The sequence below is a fragment of the Portunus trituberculatus genome, chromosome 35, assembly GCF_017591435.1.
Source record: "Portunus trituberculatus isolate SZX2019 chromosome 35, ASM1759143v1, whole genome shotgun sequence".
NCBI lineage: Eukaryota > Metazoa > Arthropoda > Malacostraca > Decapoda > Portunidae > Portunus > Portunus trituberculatus.
The window spans coordinates 385104-406425 of record NC_059289.1 but is presented as its reverse complement, the minus strand read 5'-3'; the positions used below and the strand labels follow the sequence as shown (position 1 = coordinate 406425).

Sequence of the window (21322 nt, the reverse complement as noted above, 5' to 3'; positions counted from 1 at the left end):
TGATGTAAACTAAACCAATACCTGGATTGTTTCGGCTGGCAGTGGAGTGCACACTTATCGGGATCACCCAGGTATGAGACCCAACTGCAATGCCCCAAATGAAATGTTATTCCACTCCTCTATACATTCATTACTATATTTTTATAATAAGAAGGAAGTCATCATCAGCTCCAAAACCTGTGATGTCCACGATGTTGTCCCTTCACTGTCATGGTTTTCTTTTCGTGACATGAGAAAATATTCATCAAGAAGCTAAAGGATCATGGAATATCATAATTTCCTACAAAGATAAAGGCAACAATGAAAAATATTTACAATAGACACAGTTGAAGATGTTGAAATGTTTGATTAAAGATAAGTATGCTTTGAAATATTCACATTGAGTTTTCTTGACACGTTTCTTATAATTAGTAAACAGGAAGGATCAGACTAGCACTCTTGGGAGACAGGAGTACTGGTGGCACTGCAGTGGACACCAGACAGACAACCTGACCTGCATGTACTGCTAATTATGCAAATTTAGAGATAACAAACCCAATACCCACTGAAGAAAAATGGCACTAAATGATGGCAAATGACAACAAACTGAATTAGTACTTCTGCAATATAATACAAAGACCACAATTACTTATGTTCCAAGAACTGCAGATATCACTAATACAGGTCATTGTTCTATTTGAGGCCTCAATGCCACATACTTCCCATCACAGTAACACACCTGTAGTATTTGCCATCAAAAGGAACACTGTTGTAGCGCTGACACTGCTCTGTGCGGAAGTCCATGGACCCCTCAGGACATGCCTGCCAAGGGGAATACAAGTCAACACTCTTCTCCACAATATTGAGGTCACCTGGTATTGAAGCCTCTATTTGTCCCTTAAAGGCATCAAGCAAATAAACTAAGACCTACACAATGAAGGATTAGAAATGAAGCTAATGAACTGACTGACTCCAAATCTGCCTCGATGTATAACCTAAATGTTGATGTCATTTCAATAAATCTCTGCATCATTGCAATAACATTTACAGCATACAGATATTGAATGTTCATCTTTTTGTCCATTTCAAAAAATGTTCAATCATAATAAAACCCTTAATGAAACTCACCTCAACATTGCAGGACTCATATTTCTTGCTTTTACCCGTGCAATGGGCATTGCTGTAAACATGAAAGGAAAACATGAAAGGAAATGCATGACTTGTGGTAAAGACAACACTGGTAATTGCATCTAATTGTAATGCTATCTGGACTTAAAACTGCCTAACTTTATTTTGTATGTATGTTGCTGTGGTCAATAAAGCAATCTAATCTATTACTTTGTACCTATAAATAGACAGACACTCGGACAGAAGTTGCGGTCCACAACAAATACAACATTGGAAAGCTGAATTCCCAGACCACTGCAGGTGAATCACTACACACTGGACCAGTCATAGGATGAAATCATGTACAACAATAGGTTTTGTGGCAATAACCCGTACCCTAATTTCTAGACAGTCACTCTTCATTTATGGACACAAATATGTTTTCTAATTGTGATCTTCTGAGTGAAGGGCTTAGAAATCAAATTAATGAACTGAATTAATCAAATCTAAACTAAAGTAAATCTAACCTAACCTAACATACTGATAAAAACACTAATGCTATTTCAATGTTATCCAAGCTACGTAAAAAAAAAAAAAAAAAAAAAAAAAAACTGGTATTACATGTATGTAGAAATTCTGAAATCTTATCTCCAATTCCCCCAAGATGTCAACATTACCACTGCTACTGTACTTACCACGCCCTCATGCACGCACTTAATCTACACCTACTAGAACGTTCAGATAAACCCGTTATTTCCCTATCATCCACACCACATACTAACACCTATTAGTACCACAGAGAGAATAAATGACAAGTAAATTTGCAGTTTCAACCAATATATCCTATCTTATATTTCTTTTTCCCCCAATACATCCTATCTTATATTTCTTTTTCCCTATGTCTAACAAGCTTGAAGACCTGGGAAACCTAACCTCACGTAACCTACCCTAACCTTATTATTAATTTCCGAGTGGGTAAAATGGGGTTAGAAAGGCTAGTAAAAGTGTGATCTAAACCATGAATATGTGTATAGTTACGTGTTGTGTATTGGTTGAAACTGCAATAATACCACAAGACACCATCCCTCCTTACCTTGGCCCTTCGCACACTCTGGTCCTGTAGTTGACTCCGCCACCGCACGTTCTGGAGCAGGCGGAAGGCACGGACCACTCTCCCCAAGGACCGCTCTCCCAATCTTCTCCAAACTGCCTCTTGTTCCGCGTCACCGATTCCTCCCAGACGACCTCGCCCTCTAGCTCATTACTGCTGATGGGGATCTTGCGATGGTGGTGGTGGCGGTGACGATGGTGGCGGTGATGACGAGGGTGGTGGCGGCGAAAACGCGTCGTCTCAATCGCTCCTGCGCACACCTCCACCTGTTGAATGGGGAAGATTCCATTGGGTACTCACTTTTTAATGTCAATGCTGCTTCCTTGCGGGTTAAAGAGTGGAACGGGGGATGTCTTAATCTGATAAACTCGTCCTAAATGCTCAAGACTAGCTGGGCACAACTCTCTCTTTCTCTCCGTTCAAGTTCCAACATCTCTCGTGAATCACCGAAGCTTCACACCACACTCCTCGAAACACAAAGCTAAATTACAGTTTCACAAGGAGAAATATAGCAGATTCCTTCAATACAATCCTACTATATTTTCTGTCGTAGTCTACAATATTCCGAAGCGCTTCTAAGTTATACAGAATGAATTAACAAAATCCTACACACGGTCCAACCCTGCAAAAGTAAAAGAAAAAAAAATGAATAGGAACGTAAAGGAACGAAGGATGTAGTTAAGAGACGAAGGATTATCCATCTTCTATTCAACTTACAACAATTTATCTCCAGCGTTACAGCCTCAGTAAAACCATTCCCCAGTAGCACCACTCCTCACTCGCAACCCTCGCGAGGATGGCGGAGATGTAAATTTATGAGTGTTTTCGCAATGTTATTCAAAAGGTTCACTAGAAACGGCATATAGTGATGGAAAGATGAAGAAGGAAAAAGAGGATGTGGAAGCGAGACGATAGAATATTGAACTGGCAACAACAACAACAACAACAATAAAATCATCTCTTACTTTCCTGTCTCTTCTGACAAACTACACTCACTCACTGACAATTCTTTCAACAATTACTCTTCCCATTCTACCTAAAGCGTGGCCTGGTATGGAAATGAGCACAGTAACACATGCGCAACACACCTGACACAGCGAGACACACCTATGGAAGAGAGGACGGAAGAGGAGAAGGGGGGAGGAACAAACTTACAAGACACGGAGGTGATGGGGGAAAAGAATGTGAGAAAATATGACAGAAAGATAGGAAGAAAAAAAAGTTGAGGTTTAAAAGGTGACCAGGTACGCACGGTGTGTTCAGTTACGGTACAGGTGAGAAATCTAAAGGTGAAAGGGTGAGATATATAATGGAGAGTAGGAAACGTGTAAAAAAAGGTGACTGAGAACAATAAACTCAATTACAGGACAGGTAAGAAAGTACAGGTGATTAAGGCGGATATCGTTATTCACAACTTAATTCTTACACGATTCACAAATGGTATGATATGAAAAAAGAAAAAGGAGATTAAAAAAATGAAAATTAAATAGAAATCTCAGAAAACATGGTATAAATAAAAAAAAGAAAAACGAATGAAGGGAAGGCTACAATGAATAACAGCAAGAGAATGAAAAATGGAAAGGAGGAAGAAGAAAAGAAAAATAATTATCAGACATGTATGGCAAAGAAATAGATGTAAGAATAACCATCGCAGGACAGATAATAGTTACAGGTAGTTAGGTGGACTTATGAGTAGTGGTTGGAGGTAGTTAGTGCTCTAGTCTCACCGCAGTAGTGTCTCCAGCAACACTCACCAAGACTGATGTGATGAGGACGAACGCCAGAAGAACCCGCCATGAGCACCTGTAGAAGAAAGAATGATCATTACACAGGTGACTTACAACACAGGTGACTAATTACAATAGATATTTAGCCCCTCCAATACTGAGGCACATTTTTACCTTGAGATTTGTGTACCATTAGACCATTTTGTTGACATTAGGAAGGATCTATGGAGGTTAGAAGATTAATGGCCACGGTCTTCACTATTTTAATACTCCACATAAATTTCTGAAGCTGTATAAAATCACCAAATAGTAAGCAGAATGAATATGGAAACACGTCATGGTACTGAAAGGGTTAAGTGATAGTAGCAAGTCGATCCGTTCCTATATTAAGTCATTCTATTACATCTCTCTCTCTCTCTCTCTCTCTCTCTCTCTCTCTCTCTCTCTCTCTCTCTCTCTCTCTCTCTCTCTGGTAAATGATATTTCTTGCAAAAAAAAAAAAAGAGTAAAAATCCTGATATTTATGATTACTTTATTAAAACTGTAATAGTAGGACAGTCAGTATATTTCATCTTCGCCTTGCTTTCCTATAACTAATCCGTAAGCCAAAGGGAATACTGTCTTCTCACCAACATCGCTTCCCGGGTGTGTGTGTGTGTGTGTGTGTGTGTGTGTGTGTGTGTGTGTGTGTGTGTGTGTGTGTGTGATCGCAGGGAAGGGAAGGGCAGGTAGAACAGGTGGTGGTTGGGTGAATGAATAGGCAAGGGAGTATAAAGAAAGGGAAAGGAAGGAGGGAGGAAGAGAGGGAGGGAGGAGGAGAGGGAAGGGAGGGTAAAGGACTAAGCAGTGTTCCCCTACATTAGTATGCAAAGGAAGGCGAAAAAAGAGGCTTGGAAAGATTAAGACCTCGTAGAAAGATACTAAGTGTTGAATGCACGTGACTGAAATATCTTAAGTAACTATTCAAACTCCTCCAATACAGTATCTTTTTTCATCTTCCTCCGTACGTTACCTCTCTCCCTTTCCTCCCTCCTCTTCTGTTTCTTCTAATTCTATGCATCCATTTAAAATCTCTTTCCTATCATTATCCATCTTTCTCTCTCACCTTTTTTCCATCTTCTTGCGTCTCTCTTTATTTCATTTTTTTTTTTTTATATATATAATAATGTCTTCAATATCCTTCTTATCTCTCGCCATATTTCCTCCCTTTTCTCTCTTTATCCTTTCTTATAATCCTCGTTTTACTACCTCATCCTTCTCTTTTATTCCCCCTCTCTCTCTCTCTCTCTCTCTCTCTCACACACACACACACACACACACACACACACACACACACACACACACAAAATAACACAAGATTTTCTTTCCTGGTGAGTTTAAGACATAAAGACACAACAACACGCTGGAGACATCAAGGTAACAGCTCCCTCACACGTCTATTATAAGGGATGGCTGATCGTATGCGCATAACAATGAGATCATAACGACGTTTTATAAAGAGAGAGGAAGGGGTAGGGTCAGCATAGCGCCGCAGGATCCCTATAGTGGCTACAGGACAAGCACTGCGGCTCTCAGAGGTAGGAAGACACAAAAACATAACCCTATAGGCGTTCATTCTCTCACCACGACTATTTTCAAAAGTCACAGATACGGTTAGTCCAGTTCTCAATAGCGTTACCCTTTGATGATGTAGAAATGTTGCTAACAAACCAGTAAATTGTATAAAGAGCCTTAAAGAAACGTACGAGTAATTTCATGTAGCTTTTTTTTTGCTCTTTTAACGTAACTATTTTGAAAGGCCACATATTATATACAGTTCATCAGGTTCTCAAGTTGATAATGTACAAATATCGTTAAGGTGTCACTAAAATCGTATAAACAGCCTCAAAAACCCATGTAAATTAATATAGCTTTTGCTCTCTTAACATAACTATTTTCAAATGCTACATATATGGTTAACGTTACCACTGTTAATAATGTAAAAGCTTTTTTAGCCCTTCTTAGTCATGACGTGTTTCCATATTCCTTCTGCTTACTATCTGGTAATATTATATAGCTTCAGAAACTCATGTAGGGATTAGAATAGTGAAAAGTGTGGCCATTAATCTCCAGACCTCCATAGACCCTTCCTAATGTCAATAAAACCGTCTAATCACACCTAAAAACTCGTGGTAATAATACTGTCCAGTACTGAAGGGGTTAATGTGTCACTAGAATCCTTTAATCAACATCAAAAACCTGTTTAACATCGTATAGAAACTCCTGCAAGAACTCGGCGTGTTGGGAGAAATGTTGCAGGATATGATGGCCATTAGTCTTCGTTGGACGTGTAAGATAACGGCGGAAGCGGCCCCGGGCGACACGATCTCTGCTGAGGGCGGTGGAGGACAGTATTTTCTGATTGTGCTCCTGACAGCCTCACACACAGCCGCCATTCAGCCTTTTGTGCGTACGGGTAGTGCAAGTCATTTCTTACACACACACACACACACACACACACACACACACACACACACACACTCTCTCTCTCTCTCTCTCTCTCTCTCTCTCTCTCTCTCTCTCTCTCTCTCTCTCTCTCTCTCTCTCTCTCTCTCTGCCTCGTCATGATACTCAAAGAAGTCTAGAAAAAAAGAAAAAAATATATATATGGTTCACTGCCTTTCCTGGTCCCATTCTCGCCTCACACTCCCCCAAGCCTCCCTCCCCAGCCCTCCCCAGTACCTCTCGCCCCAAACACACCTAACGATCATTGTCAGTAAGCTGTTGAGCATGTTTTTATAATCAAGTTTCATTTCTCAATCATAAAAAAAAGTGTATTTTGTCAACATTTTATGCATTATTTTCATTCAATCCTTGTTTACTTGGTTGATTATGAAGTTTCTTATTTTTTTTCTTATTCTCTTCTTGAAGTTTTGTGGAAGTCAATTGTATACTACAAGTTTCCATAAGTGGATGAGCTGATAAATGTAAGTAAAGTACCTCGATACAGTGTCGCAAGTACAAAGTATCTACAATTATTTCCTAGACTTTTTTTCCTCTGACAATCTGAACCACATTGTGAAACGCTTCGGCGGAACAGAACTTCATTCAAAAAGCTCCATAGTTGAAGTCACGCGGGTTTTGAAGGATGTTTTTACAGTTTTAGCGACAGATGAATACCGTGGTGTGATCGGTGGGGTATGAAACTGAACCCGAGTAAATCCCATAGTATGGTTATTAGCAGATCAAGGACACCTTTCCCAGTTCACCCTGATATTGTTGTCAACGAAGTACCTATTCCTAATTGTTCGTCTCTGAAGTTACTCGGAGTCACCCTTGATCCCAAACTTACTTTTGAGTTGCACTTGCGTTCACTTGCATCATCAGTCTCATGTAAAGTTGGTTTGTTACGCAAATGTAGGCGGATATATTCCTCTGATGATATTGTAAGAAATTGCTTTTACTCTTTCATACTGCCTCATTTTGAATATTGTCACTCTGTGTGGATCTCTGCAGCAGAGTCTCACTTAAAGCTTTTAGATAGAGCATTCAACCAGATTAAATTTCTTCTTCCTAATCTTGAGATTAATCTTCGGCATCGTCGTTTGGTTGGATCATTGTCCTATTTCTTCAAAATCATGTCTAATTCCAACCACCCGTTGCATTGTCATTTGCCTGCCCCTTCACTACCAGCACGTGCTACAAGACAATCCTTGATCATGAATGACCGTTCCTTGTCTGTGAATCGATGTAATACTTCACAATTTTCCCGGTGTTTTATCCCAGTATCTGCTAGACTCTGGAATACAATTCCCAACGAGATTGTTAATTCTAGTAACATTGAAGCATTTAAAAAACGTGTGAATACCTTTCTTCTCTCTGAACTCACTACCTCTTAGATCTCTACCAATCTTCCTATTCTGTTGTTCATTCCTGTTACTTCCTTTCACTTATCGGTGAGGTGCCGCCCACTGGGCCTTTGGGTTTATGCAGTTATGCTTTCCAGTGGGTCGCCTTCATTGACCTCATAATAATAATAATAATATATAATACACATTATTGCAGTAAAAACACTCTTGAAAACCCAGTTAAACATCAATGTGGCCTTTGAAATTAATCACGGTGAGAGAGGAGAGCGTTTCATCTCAAAAGAACCCGCGACCCTTCGTTTATTTAACACCATTCTATTCTTCAACCTTTCCCTCCCTCAAGATCAAGTTACCACCATCAGTAACCCCGCGCCCCACATGTTTAATCCCACCAGCACATTAGCCAATATAAACACACGGGGCTGTATATACCTCTCCGGGCTCTCCCTCCCATTCACGCGTCATAATAGTTCAATTTCTCCGACAGCCTCCTCTTGACCCCCATTCTCTCCTCCTTTATAGAGCAGATGGAGAAAACGTGTCTGAGAAGTTTACAGGAGACACTACACTAAATTCGATAAAAGTGTGTACAGTATGTTTAGCTTTATAAAGTAGAAAATTTCTTTTTTTTTATTCATTCATTTTCTTATTTTTGTGTGAGTTTATGTGTGTATGAATGGCTAGATACTCGTTCTGACTCCCTTTCATCTGTGAGTGACATGTGAGGAGGAGGAGGAGGAGGAGGAGGAGGAGGAGGAGGAGGAGGAGGAGGAGGAGGAGGAGGAGGAGGAGGAAGGGGAAGACTTTCTCATCTTGAATAGTGTGATGAAAATTTATTACCTCAAGTGTTTTGTCGACGGTAAAATTCAATTGTATAGTGTTATTATCATATTTACAGGACCCCCCTACCTCCCCCCTCTCTCTCTCTCTCTCTCTCTCTCTCTCCCCGACGCATTTCCCACGAGGCGCGCAAGGAATTATGGGTTAGATAGATGGGTTAGATAGATGCGGTTCACCCACTGACGGAAACACTGTGATAGACGCCCGTTTTCTTTTTCTCTTTCAGCACTGGTGACGTCTGGCAGGCAACAATTTATCTAGCCCGTCATTATGGAATCACCGGACTTCACTTTCAAGGACTGGGATGCAGGCAGGAGTTTCTTTTCATCTACTTCCCGTTTGAAGCGTGATGGAGAACACTGCAAGGGAACCGTCTCCTACCCTCACTGTTTCAATCTATTACTTTTCTTCCTTTTTTCCATGTTCTGTCACTGTTTTGTTAGTGAGGAATTACTGTCGAGGAAAGAAAAAGCATTTCTGTTGGATTATTACTTTGAAAACTTAAAACTATTCATAACACTGTATAGGAGATTACGTATGCGCCGAGTAACTCCTATGTGGTGAGCCAAGTAACGCCCACTCTAAACTTCCTGACTATTTATACAGTGTTTAGACTAATGAACACAAAAGCAACCCACAACAGGATAAACAACATGATACTTTTAAGAATTACAAGTGGTGCCAACCCCTCGCGAGCCATCCTGAAGAGCAAGTGGCTGGACGCTTTCTAAGGCGGAAGAAAAAACTTAAGTGAAAACGTTCTCATATGCTAATTTTCAGTTCGACACCACTCCTTGTCTTCACCCCACCACCCACTTGTAGCTCCCCCGCCACTCTTACCTACTCCTCCTCGGTGCTCCCTCCCTCCCTGACTGCCCTATTCTACCATCTTCCTGTCCTAATCTCCCACTTCCCTACTTTCCTTATCTATCCTACCATCCTTCACTTCTTTATCCTAAGTCACCATTCTACATTCCTTATACCCACAACGCACCTTATCTAATCAATCTTCACTTTTCTGTCACAAAGCAGCAGTGCCCAGTCTTTACTACTTCTTCGCTTAGTCCTATCTATCCTTGACTTTTTTTTTTCTTGTCATGTATATTTCCTAGCCTTCCTATCCACTCCATGGCTTTACTTTCCTAGGATCCTTCACTTCTCTATCCTAAATCACCCGTCCCTATCTTTTCTTCTGCCCCAATCTCTCATCCTAGCCTCTCACTTCCTACAAGCTCTATTTCTGCTCCCTGTTTGTCTCTAAGCCAAGGCATTCTCTTCCCCCCTCTCTCGTCACGCTTCGCCTCTTTAAAATCCAAAACAGACGGCACTTTCGCCTCTCCTGCACCCTCATACGCCCCTTCCCCTCAAGGCCCCGCGTCAGGCTGTTCTTACTCCTCTTCCCTGCAGCGGGGGCTCGATTTTTTTGCCTGTAAGGACCAGCTGGGCGCAAACCACACACCAGACAGAATTCCCACCACATTGAGATCTTCACAGCAGCCACTTCTTCCCCCAAATGTCTCATGATTACTGTAGTTGGTCCTCCGCTTCGTTTCATTCTTCCACTCTCCATTTTCTCTACGAGCTCTTTTGGGTGTGATACGGTGTGTTTGCGTCTCTCAGAGGAGGTAATATTCTTTTTGCACAGATGAATAAAGAGAGTTGCGGATTGAAGGGAAGACGTGAGGAAGAGGGAATGACTTAATGACTAATTGAGTTTTCAGGACAAATTGCAAGATCATATGGTGTGTGGAAAAATAGAAAAATGAGAGCAAGAAAGGAGGAGAAAAAGGTGGAGGAGGAGGAGGAGGAGGAGTAATGAAGCAAAACTGAGAAAATTGAACGAGTAGGATGAATGATAAAAGCAGAAAAAGGAAAAATGGAAGATGATTTGAAAGATTAATAAGGATGAAAGAAGAGAAAAGAGATCAACAAGGACGAAACTGAAGAGAAATAAGAAGAAACTAAAGAAAAGGAGGAAGAGAAGATGAATAAAAAAGAGGAAAAAATAAAACAGAAAAAAACAAAAGAAAAACAAACACAAGAACAATAATCACTAAAATAAATATAAAAAGAGAAACGAAATAGAATAAAAAAGACAAAAACTGATGAAGAGAGAGAGAGAGAGAGAGAGAGAGAGAGAGAGAGAGAGAGAATATATACACATTCCTAACCCAAATAATAGACTTAACCCATTCACTCGCCATTTCTGAAGTTAGTAATACCCAGTTATCAAACACCCATAACTGTAGCCACCCGACACCCTGGCTCACCCTACCCAGCCACCCTTAACGTCCCCACACACACACACACACACACACACACACACACATCCGTTACGTCAGTGCTAAAGTATATACTACAGTACTATAAAGGAGGTGTGTGTGTGTGTGTGTGTGTGTGTGTGTGTGTGTGTGTGTGTGTGTGTGTGTGTGTGTGTGGGATGGGGGGCGATGGGTAAAAAAGACACCCATGAAGTCACTGTATCTGGCATGACGTCACAATTTTAGGGTGTAAGGTTAAATTTGACGTCACACTAAAGGAGGTAAAAAGATATGGTGACGTTAGTGTTTTATAATGGAAAAAGAAAATGAAATGGAAAAAAAAGGAAATACGAGCAGAAATGTGAAAAAAAAAATGGTGGAATGAAATGATAATGGTTTATGTGATAAATTTGAAGAAATGGTTTGAAAAAAAAGGAGAAAGAAAATAAACAGAAAAGCAGAAACTGATGATAAAGAAGTTGAAAATCACAAACTTGAAAAAAAAATAAATAAATGAAAGAAAAGATAAATAAGATAAAATGGAGAGATAGAAAAAAATAAAAAGTTAATCTACAAAGAGACAGAAAAGTAAGATAAACCATTGAAAAGCAAGAGAAATGAAAAAAAATGAAAGGAAAGACGAAGAGGATGATAAAAGAGGGATGAAAAGAGGACGGGAGGAGGAAGTGAGGGAAGGAGAGGGGAGGAATGAAATAGGGTAGTGAAAACAAAGTAGGGATAGGTCAAGGAGATGCAAGGATGAGTGGGTGAGCGTGTGTGTGTATGCTTGAAGGGAGGAAGTGAGAAGATAAACAGAAGAAAGATGGAAGAGAGACGATTAACGAGTAGGAGAAGGACGAACACAGATAAATAAAAATATGAACAGGAAAATAGAAAGAAACGAAGGTGAGAAGATGAATTAAAAGAACAGTAAAGACACAGTAGTAAAGAAATAAAGAAAGAGAATAAGGAAGACGAAGACGAGTAAGAAGCTAGACAAGAATACTAGAGAAAGAGAGAGAGAGAAAAAAAGATAGAAACATAAGAAGAATAAGTAAAAGAAAAATATGAATGAAGAAAGGAAAGAGGAGAAGGATAAGAACAGATAAAAAACAATGTAATAATGAAACAGAGAGAGAGAGAGAGAGAGAGAGAGAGAGAGAGAGAGAGAGAGAGAGAGAGAGAGAGAGAGAGAGAGAGAGAGAGAGAGAGAGAGAGAGAATGTTGAGTTAGGTCATTTTTATTCTTTCTTTCTTTATGACCTTGACAAACAAAAGACCAACACGGTATATATATATTTTTATCTCTCTCTCTCTCTCTCTCTTCCTTTCCTTCTTTCTTTTTTTATAGTGTCCCGCCCACGCACTCACACCCCACACGTGTCTGTCTGTATGTGCGTGTGTACTGTATGTATAATATGTGTGTATGCATGTCTGTGCGTGTTTTTCTTGCCTTGTTCACACATGCGCACTGTAATTATCCAACATGGAGGAGTTCCGGTGCACGCAACACACACACACACACACACACACACACACACACACTTGATGGAAAGAATAACCACGCAGCGGTTTTGAGAGAGAGAGAGAGAGAGAGAGAGAGAGAGAGAGAGAGAGAGAGAGAGAGAGGTTGTATACAAGAAGAAAGCATTTCGTTAGGATATGGGTGTAAATCTCTCTCTCTCTCTCTCTCTCTCTCTCTCTCTCTGCCCAATAGAAAATATTTAACATCATCTAGAGAGAGAGAGAGAGAGAGTAGCTGTAAGATGACCTGCGCTATTAATTCATTGCCGGCCGGAGTTCTTAAGGGCGTGCCGCCAACACTGCCGCCGCCACTGTTAATCCCAATGAGGAGGGAGAGAGAGAGAGAGATTGTGACAAATTACCGGACGCTGAGAGAGAGAGAGAGAGAGAGAGAGAGAGTTAAGGCATCCCAACTATGTATAATGTAAAGCAGAAAAACGTCGAACCACAGAAAAAAAAGAAAAAGGAAGGAAGAAAGGAAGGAAGAAAAAGAAAGAAAGAAAGAAAGGATGGAAGGAAGGAAGAAAAGGAATAAGGACAGAATGAGATAATATGGATGAAAAAAGGAGAAAGATTACATTTATCTAAACACACACACACACACACACACACACACACACACACACACAGAGAGAGAGAGAGAGAGAGAGAGAGAGAGTCAGTACACACATACCCACAAACATACATACTGTACATACAAGCTAAGCAGATGTTCACGATCACTCACGCTAAAAATAAACACCAATATCAGTTCCTCCTCGTTTTCTGTGGCCTGAGTCAAGGATCAGAGGGGGCACTAATGTAAATAAATCAACACCCACCTCGAGACGCATTCCTTAGCCACCAACTATAGGGTCCGTATTCAGAAACGTTTTGCTCTCTCAACACGACTATTTTTTAAGCCCACAGAGATAATCAGCGGTGTTTTCAAGAGTGTTTCTCCAGTCAGTAATGAAGAAATCTTATCAATCTGCCTGTGGAACCTTAAAAACACCTTAAGAAACTTGTGTAAATTTAAATATGCCCTCTTGAATAGTAGCGGTGAAACATAGAAGTGTTTGAGAATACGAGCGCTGGAGACGAACCCCAATACACCAGGCTGAGTTTATTCTTGTGTTTTGATTTTATCCGAGCCAGCGAGGGAGGGAGGGAGGGAGAGAAAAAAAGATGTGTATGTTTGCCTTGAATATTCCATTGCATTATTGGAGTAATTAGTGTTTACTGATTGTTTTGTTACGTCAATAGTGATGTGAAGGAAAATGATTCGCCGGATTAACTAGGAATGTATGAAATGTGGGGTAATGTTTATGTTATACTCGTGCTTGTGAGAAAATACTACTACTACTACTACTACTACTACTACTACTACTACTACTACTACTACTACTACTTTTACTACTACTACTGCTATTATTACTATTACCATTACTATTATTACTTACTACTACTGCTACTACTACTACTACTTCTACTACTACTACTACTACTACTACTACTACTACTACTACTACTACTACTACTACTACTATTACGACTACTACTACCACTACTAACACCACTACTACTATTACGACTACTACTACTATTACTTCTACTACTATTACTACCACTTCTACTACTACTACTACTACTACTACTACTACTACTACTACTACTACTACTACTACTACTACTACTACTACTACTACTATAACAAAAGTGAAACTCTCTCTCTCTCTCTGATTACGATCTTCATCTCACTCTGCTGCATAATTCTGTCGCCTTCATCCCTCTAAAGTGCCACTTACTGAGACAGACACACAGATACTCAGACAGACAGACATAAAGAGACACAGCGTCGTAAACATTCAACAACAACCTTAATAACGATAATCCCTTTGACTCTCTCTCTCTCTCTCTCTCTCTCTCTCTCTCTCTCTCTCTCACTCTGCGATATGCGTTTTTTTCCCTCTACAGAACTGAAAGCGAGCAGTGACTTTAGAAAACGGGTGATGCATTGAGGAGGGGTAACTTGAGAATAAAACCGCCGACAGCTGTCCTTTCCCCCTCTCCTTCTCTCCCTCAGTCCTTCTCTCTCACTCTGTCCTTCTCCCCTCTCATATGCACGGGTCCACATTCCTAGGCGACTAAGCACCTCCAGAGCAGTGTGTCTGGGGCTAAATGAAGGCACAAGGGGCGTCTTAAAAGGTCCTATTTACGTGAGTCCTTGAGCTGAATTAAAAGTTAGGTTGAAACATGCGGTCACTGCCTCCCACGTGACGGTCGAGGAACTTCACTTGAGCTTAACAGGGTGGAGTGAAGAGGTGGTGCTTAGGGCGATGTCATGAAGCGTGGACGTTAATGTGGTCAAGGGTGTTTAGAAGGGAGGGTGCGTGGGTGGGTGGCTGGGAGGGTGTGTGGCGAAAGGGTGAAAGGGAGAAAGGAGCACATTACTAACCTAGATATTAAAACGAGTGAAAAGAGTATATATTTTTCTCTGCTTTCTTTTTCTTTTATTTATTTATTTATTTATTTTTTTTTCTTTTTTTTTGCTCTCTATGACTTGGTTTGTTTACGTAAATATAACCCGAACTTCTCTCTCGCTCTCTCTTTATCTCTCCGTCTATCTCTCTCCTCTCTCTCTCTCTCTAGCACACACAACACTCCTGTCCATCTTCCCCTCTTCCCAAACACACCTCGTCACTACCAAACCTTTACCATCCACTCCACGGGTCCTATCCACACTCCCTTCCACTCCTGTACACCTTGCCCTCTTCTCTCCGTGTCCTCTGCTCGGCCCTCTTCACGCCTCTGCATAACACCTTCCTTTCACCATAGAGATAAGAGAGAGGGCCGCGAGTGTTGGCATAGTGTCCGTCAGCGAAGATTCTTGCTCTGTTTGTGATTCTAAGATTTAACGGAGCTGGTTACATGTTCTTTAGTCATAACGGTATAGGTTTCTCTCTTCCTCATCCCTCTCTTCCTCCTCCTCCTCCTCCAACTCCTCCTTCTTGGTGTTAGTGAGTGCTTCCTTCTTCCTCTTCGTGGTATATGAGCAGTGGCATTTAAAACACTGATGCCTTCATACTTTAAGGAACATTATCGAACATCTTCTTACCGTGTTTGTTTTGGTGGCTGTGCTGTTATCGTTTCTAGCAAGCTGGTTCTGTGTGTGTGTGTGTGTGTGTGTGTGTGTGTGTGTGTGTGTGTGTGTGTATGTTGCCCGCCTATTTATCTCTCTCTGTCTCTTCCTTTCATCCATCCAGCTGTTAATTACTTATCCGGCCGCCGCAGACACTTCCGGTTCGTGGCACAGATCGAGTGATAAGAGGCTGACCTTCCTTCCCCTCCCTTGCCTTTCCGCACCCACTTCCCCTTCTCTGAATCTCCTACCCTCTGATATTTTCCTCTGAACTCTTAACGCCGCTTCCTTCTCCTCACACTGCCGCTCTGTTCCTGACAAAACCGCACTCTACCGCTAATATCCGTCGCTCTCTCTGACTTCAACTTTTTTTTCCTCTTCTCCCTCGCGCCGCTCCTTCGTGACTCAGAACCGCTCATTATTCCCTCACTGCTTCCTTGTCCCATCCCGCCAGTCACATCTTGCGATTAAAAGCTCCTCTTTGTCATCCTCGCATCCTTCCATCACAGCGGCGTTCGAGTTTGGTTAGTTTTGCGTAACTCGAAACTCCCTTGCGTCCTCCTTATTTCTGCGGAATCATCGCCACCACTACTACCCTCATCACCACCACTGCCACCATAGCCACTACCACCATCACCATCGCCATCCTCTTAGTCACCGCCGCTATTAAACCCTTTGAACTCTCCATAATGACTACTTTCAAAGGCCGCGCTAATGATTAATAGTGCTCTCATGTTGTTTTCTTCTATTGGTGATGGAAAATCCGTGTTAAATAATCAGTAGGCTTATAAAAACACTCTTGTAAACTTAAACTTTCACTACATAGAGACTGTTGAATCAAATTGAGGGGGAAGGACTACAAAATGTTCAAGAATACGAACTTAATAAGGTCAATATTCTGAAACACTCCTGCATCTCACCTTCATTACTTTTAAATCGTGTAATTGAAGCGACACTGCCTTTCAATGGTGTTCTTTATAGTTCCGGTCACAGATTAGAAATATTTATATAATATCAACAGGAGAAACACTCTTGAGAACCAGGTTGCCCATCTCTGTGCCCGTTGAAAGGTGTGGTGAATACGAATCTAATAAGAGCGATGGGCAGACAGATAGACAGACGGACGCTGCCTCTTCTCGTGACGTTATCCTTCATCTCGAGGTTCCTAAGCACCCCCGTCAATTGGTCCTTCTATGAGACACACACGCCTGAGCAGTATGACTCCGCACCGCATCACGTCACACACACACACACACACACACACACACACACACACACACACACACCACTTGACTTAATCTCATAAGCAGCGTGATCTTTTAAGTTTAGTACATATAAATTCTTGCCCTTAACTCGTCACGCTCCTGTTTATGTAAAGTTAGTGGGCTAATTTCAAGGAAGGTTTAGTTAAGGAAGGTTGCGATAGTTGAGTTTTGCATTTCAAGCCAGCTGGGGGCGGGGCGGGGGGGGCGGGGACGGGGGGGTTTGTGTCTTCCTGCACCCGGCCCCTTACTCATATTCAATGGCCATGTTATGTATCACTGAGCGGTACTTGGGTGAAATAATCACAGCCACATACTCATACATACATTTCTCTCTCTCTCTCTCTCTCTCTCTCTCTCTCTCTCTCTCTCTCTCTCTCTCTCTCTTTTCCTTTCATGATTTTCTTCGTTTTCTTGATATCTAATGTTTCGTGGTCGATTTTCTTTGGTTCTTCTCAGCTTTAGTGGATATGTTTTGCTTATTCACTCTTTTATTCATTGTCTCTTTTATTCATTGTTTCTTATTCATTGTCTCTTTTATTCATTGTCTCTTTTATTCATTGTCTTATTCATTGTCTCTTTTATTCACCGTCTCTTTCATTCATCGTCTCTTTCATTCATCGTCTCTTTTATCCACTGTCTCTTTTATTCATTGTCTTATTCATTGTCTCTTTCATTCATCCTCTCTTTCATTCATCGTCTCTTTCATTCATCGTCTCTTTCATTTATCGTCTCTTTTATCCACTGTCACTTTTATTTATTGTCTCTTTCATTGTCTCTTATTAATTGTCTCTTTCATTCATTGTCTCTTTCATTCATCCTCTCTTTCATTTATCGTCTCTTTTATTCATTGTCCCTAGTTCTAATGTTTCGTGAATCAGTTTCTTTGTTTTTCTTCAATTATGCTGGAGTTGCTTTTTGCTCATGAAATATTCCCCACTTTGCTCTTTTCATCGTAAATCTAAGAAAACTTGATTCCTGTTGCTACATCGTAAATTCACTCCATTGCCGCCGTGATTCACGATAGCTGGCCGGAGTCTATATTGAATTTCAGTACCTCATATGTAAACATCCCAGAGTCAGATCTTGGCTACTTTGAACAGGGTGGAGTACATGTTCTGGGTGTTTTATTTTTTTTTTTTACCATGCTTTTCTTTTTCTTCTTCTTCTTCTTTTCTTCTTCTTCTTCTTCTTCTTCTTCTTCTTTTCCAGCGGATTCCAGTGATCGTCTATCTTGAATCCCGCACCAGTATTTGAAGAAAGAGATATATCTATTCGACTTAATATCTTTGTGGCTTTCAAATTTCGGTTCTAATGCGAGTGAAATGTTGAAAATAGTCTCTCTCTCTCTCTCTCTCTCTCTCTCTCTCTCTCTCTCTCTCTCTCTCTCTCTCTCTCTCTCTCTCCACCAACACTAGAACAGACCACCACTTACTCCAAAACCTTACATTCACTCCACTGCCTCACTCCCTCTCATCTATTCCACCTCTAGAAACACCCTATTCCTCCATTACTCCACATACCACTCCTCTACTCCTCTCACTCCACATACCACTCCACTCCAGTCAATCCAGCGTGATAAAGATGTAACGCATGTGGAGGACAATGAAAATCCATCTTTGCCTGTCTGTCTGTCAATACACCTGTCTAAAAAGGAGTAAAGGGTGATGACAGGACAGTAGGAAAGACTGATGTGGATGACGGTGAAGTGAATATGCTGAGGTGGAAGTAAGTGGAGTGTGGAGGGAAGGATGAGGGGGAAGAGGAGGGAGGGTAAGGAGGGGAGGGTAAAATGAATGCGTATGGGTAAGTTTGGTGAATGATGGAGAATGGGAGGGAGGAATGGAAGGAGGGAGAGAGGCAGGGAGAAAAAAAATAGGGAGGGAGGGAGGAAGGGGAAGAAGGAAAGTAAGTAGCTATATAGGTAGGAAGAGAGGAAGGAAGGAAGGAAGGAAGGAAGGAAAGGAAAGGAAAGGAAAGGAAAGGAAAGATATAGACACGAGTGACGGTAAAATAGAAGAAAAGAACAGAAAAACGAACGAAGAAAGGAAAGAAACAAAACAAAAGATAAGGATAATCATAAACATCACAAAACGAAATCAAATACGCAATATAAACAAAGAAGGAGGAGGAGGAGGAGGAGGAGGAGGAGGAGGAGGAGGAGGAGGAGGAGGAGGAGGAGGAGGAGGAGGAGGAGACATTTCTGACGGGAGAGAATAAACAGGGGAGAGCGACAGGGGGCGGTAGGAGTGTTGACCTGTCTCTCTCTCTCTCTCTCTTCCCTTCCTCTCTCTCTCCCTCTCCAACTCTCCTCCCTCCTTTCCTCCTCTTCCCTCTTGTCATACCATCATCAGAGAGAGAGAGAGAGAGAGAGAGAGAGAGCGTCCATACCAAGAAGGAAACAAGTAGAAAAAAAAAGACAAAGCAAATAAGAGAAGATAAAACATTGCCAAACAAAAGAAGGAAGAGAGAATACAAGGAGAGAATGATAAAGAAGGAAGTAAAGAAGGGAGGGAGAAGAAAGGAGAGGTGAAGGGAAGAACAATAATTAACGTGCATTTACTGAGTGGACGAGAGAGAGAGAGGGGGGAGAGGGAGAGAGGGAGAGGGTGAGAGGGAGAGGGTGAGAGGGAGGAAAAGGGAGAGAGGATGAGGGAGGGTTGCAGGTATGTGGCTGAAGCAAATAAGAGGTGGAGAGGTGGAGAGGAGAGGAAGTGGAGAAGGAGAGGTGGAGAGAAAATACAATGATGAGGAGGATAGAAAAAATAAGGATACGGAAGGAAAGAGATGATGGAGAGAGAGAGAGAGAGAGAGAGAGAGAGAGAGAGAGAGAGAGAGAGAGAGAGAGAGAGAGAGAAGGAGGTGGAGAAAAAAGATAAAAGGATGAAAGAATGTAGAAGAAAGAGGGAATAGGAGATATAAAAAGTTGCGAAAGAGAAAACAATAGGAAGGAAAGACAAAAAGAAAGATCAGGAGGATATAGGATAAATAGAATAAGGAAGGAAGAAGAGAGAAGAAGAGGAAGAAGGGAGACAGCAAAGAGAAGATAGAGAGAAGGAAAAACAAGATAGATGGAGGAAAGAAGAGAATAGGAGATACAGAAAGAGAGAAGAGGAGACAAACAAGAAATGAAAGATAAAAGAATGGATGAAGGTGGAAGGAGGAACAAGATAAATGGAAGAAAGAAGAGGGAATAGGAGATACACAAAGAGGAGGAGGAGATAAAAAGAGATGAGAGATAAAAGATGGATGAAGGTGGAAGGAGGAAGAGGGAATGGGAGAAACAGAAGGAGGGAAGCAGGTGGAGGGAAGAGACACGTGGTGGAGGAGAGAGAGACAGCGTGGCGCCTTGTACTGGCCGAGAGCCAATGTGGTAACCAGGTGACCTTCCCTCCCTTCCCTCCCTCCCTTCCCTCCGTCTCTCACTTCCCTCCATCCCTCCTCTTCCCTCCTCTTCCCTCCCTTCAGTCCTCGTTTCGTCTTGCCCTCCCTCACTCTCGTATGCTATTAATAGTATCACTGCTACTACTACTACTACTACTACTACTACTACTATTACTACGACTACTACTACTACTATTACTACTACTACTACTTGATATACTAAAGGTAGACAAAAGCGATGGTTATTAAAATATTTCATAACACACTAATCTCTCTCTCTCTCTCTCTCTCTCTCTCTCTCTCTCTCTCTCTCTCTCTCTCTCTCTCTCTCTCTCTCTCTCTCTCTCTCTCTCTCTCTCTCTATTTCTTCCTTTTTCTACTCCTCCATTTCATATCCTTAACTCCTCACGTCTACCAACCCTTCCCTGCCCCCTCCTCCTCCTCCTCCTCCTCTTCCTTTCGTTCCCAGGGGCGGAGGTCAGCCGGGGCCGCGCCAAGCACCCACCGGAGGCTTGTCTAGAGGGAATATAAATTACTTCATTATTTCTCAGAAGAGGCAAGTGAGCACCCTCCTATCCCATTATGTCCTTTGTTTATTTATCTGTCTGTCTTTTTTCTGTCCTTTTTTTTTTCATTTTTTCTAACGATTGCGTGTCTCGTCCTGCGATGAAGTAAGCGCGGTAGGTAATTACGTAGTACATGTCTAATTTTGTATGTACGTTGGCAAAGTGTAGGGTGTTTTTTTCAAAGGTAGCTGTGATTTGTAGGCGGTGGTGTCATGCAAGGTGATCATTTGTGCCTCCCCTGTTTTGTTCGTTTGAGGCAAAAGGGGATACTTGTTTTTCTATTTACTTTTTATTCTCTATTTCCTTTTTTCCCTTTTTTGGTTTTTGTTTGCAGTCATCTTTTTTTTTTTTTCAAAGGTAGCTGTGATTTGTAGGCGGTGGTGTCATGCAAGGTGTTCATTTGTGCCTCCCCTGTTTTGTTCGTTTGAGGCACAAGGGGATTCTTTTATTTACATTTTTCTTCTTTATTTTCTATTTCCTTTTTTTCTTTTTGGTTTTGTTTGTAGTTATCCTTTTTTTCAGAGGTAGCTGTGATTTGTAGACGGTGGTGTGCTGCAAGGTGATCATTTTTGCTTCCCCTGTTTTGTTCGTTT

At 41.4% G+C, this 21322-nt stretch overlaps 1 protein-coding gene across 12 annotated transcripts in view; it reads right to left on the bottom strand.

Annotated features, from left to right (window-relative positions):
• Positions 1 to 21322, bottom strand: part of LOC123513000 (papilin-like) — a 151220-nt gene that overhangs the window by 28010 nt on the left and 101888 nt on the right. For 10 of the 12 annotated variants that reach the window (XM_045269791.1, XM_045269799.1, XM_045269797.1 and 7 more), the window contains exons 2-6: positions 3952 to 4000; positions 2180 to 2463; positions 1108 to 1159; positions 719 to 801; positions 22 to 84 (exon numbers count right to left, since the gene is read on the bottom strand). In XM_045269791.1, the coding sequence (XP_045125726.1) occupies positions 22 to 84; positions 719 to 801; positions 1108 to 1159; positions 2180 to 2463; positions 3952 to 4000 (531 nt within the window). The remainder of the gene's footprint in view (positions 1 to 21; positions 85 to 718; positions 802 to 1107; positions 1160 to 2179; positions 2464 to 3951; positions 4001 to 21322) is intronic. The other 2 variants (XM_045269792.1, XM_045269795.1) reach the window with 1 other exon arrangement.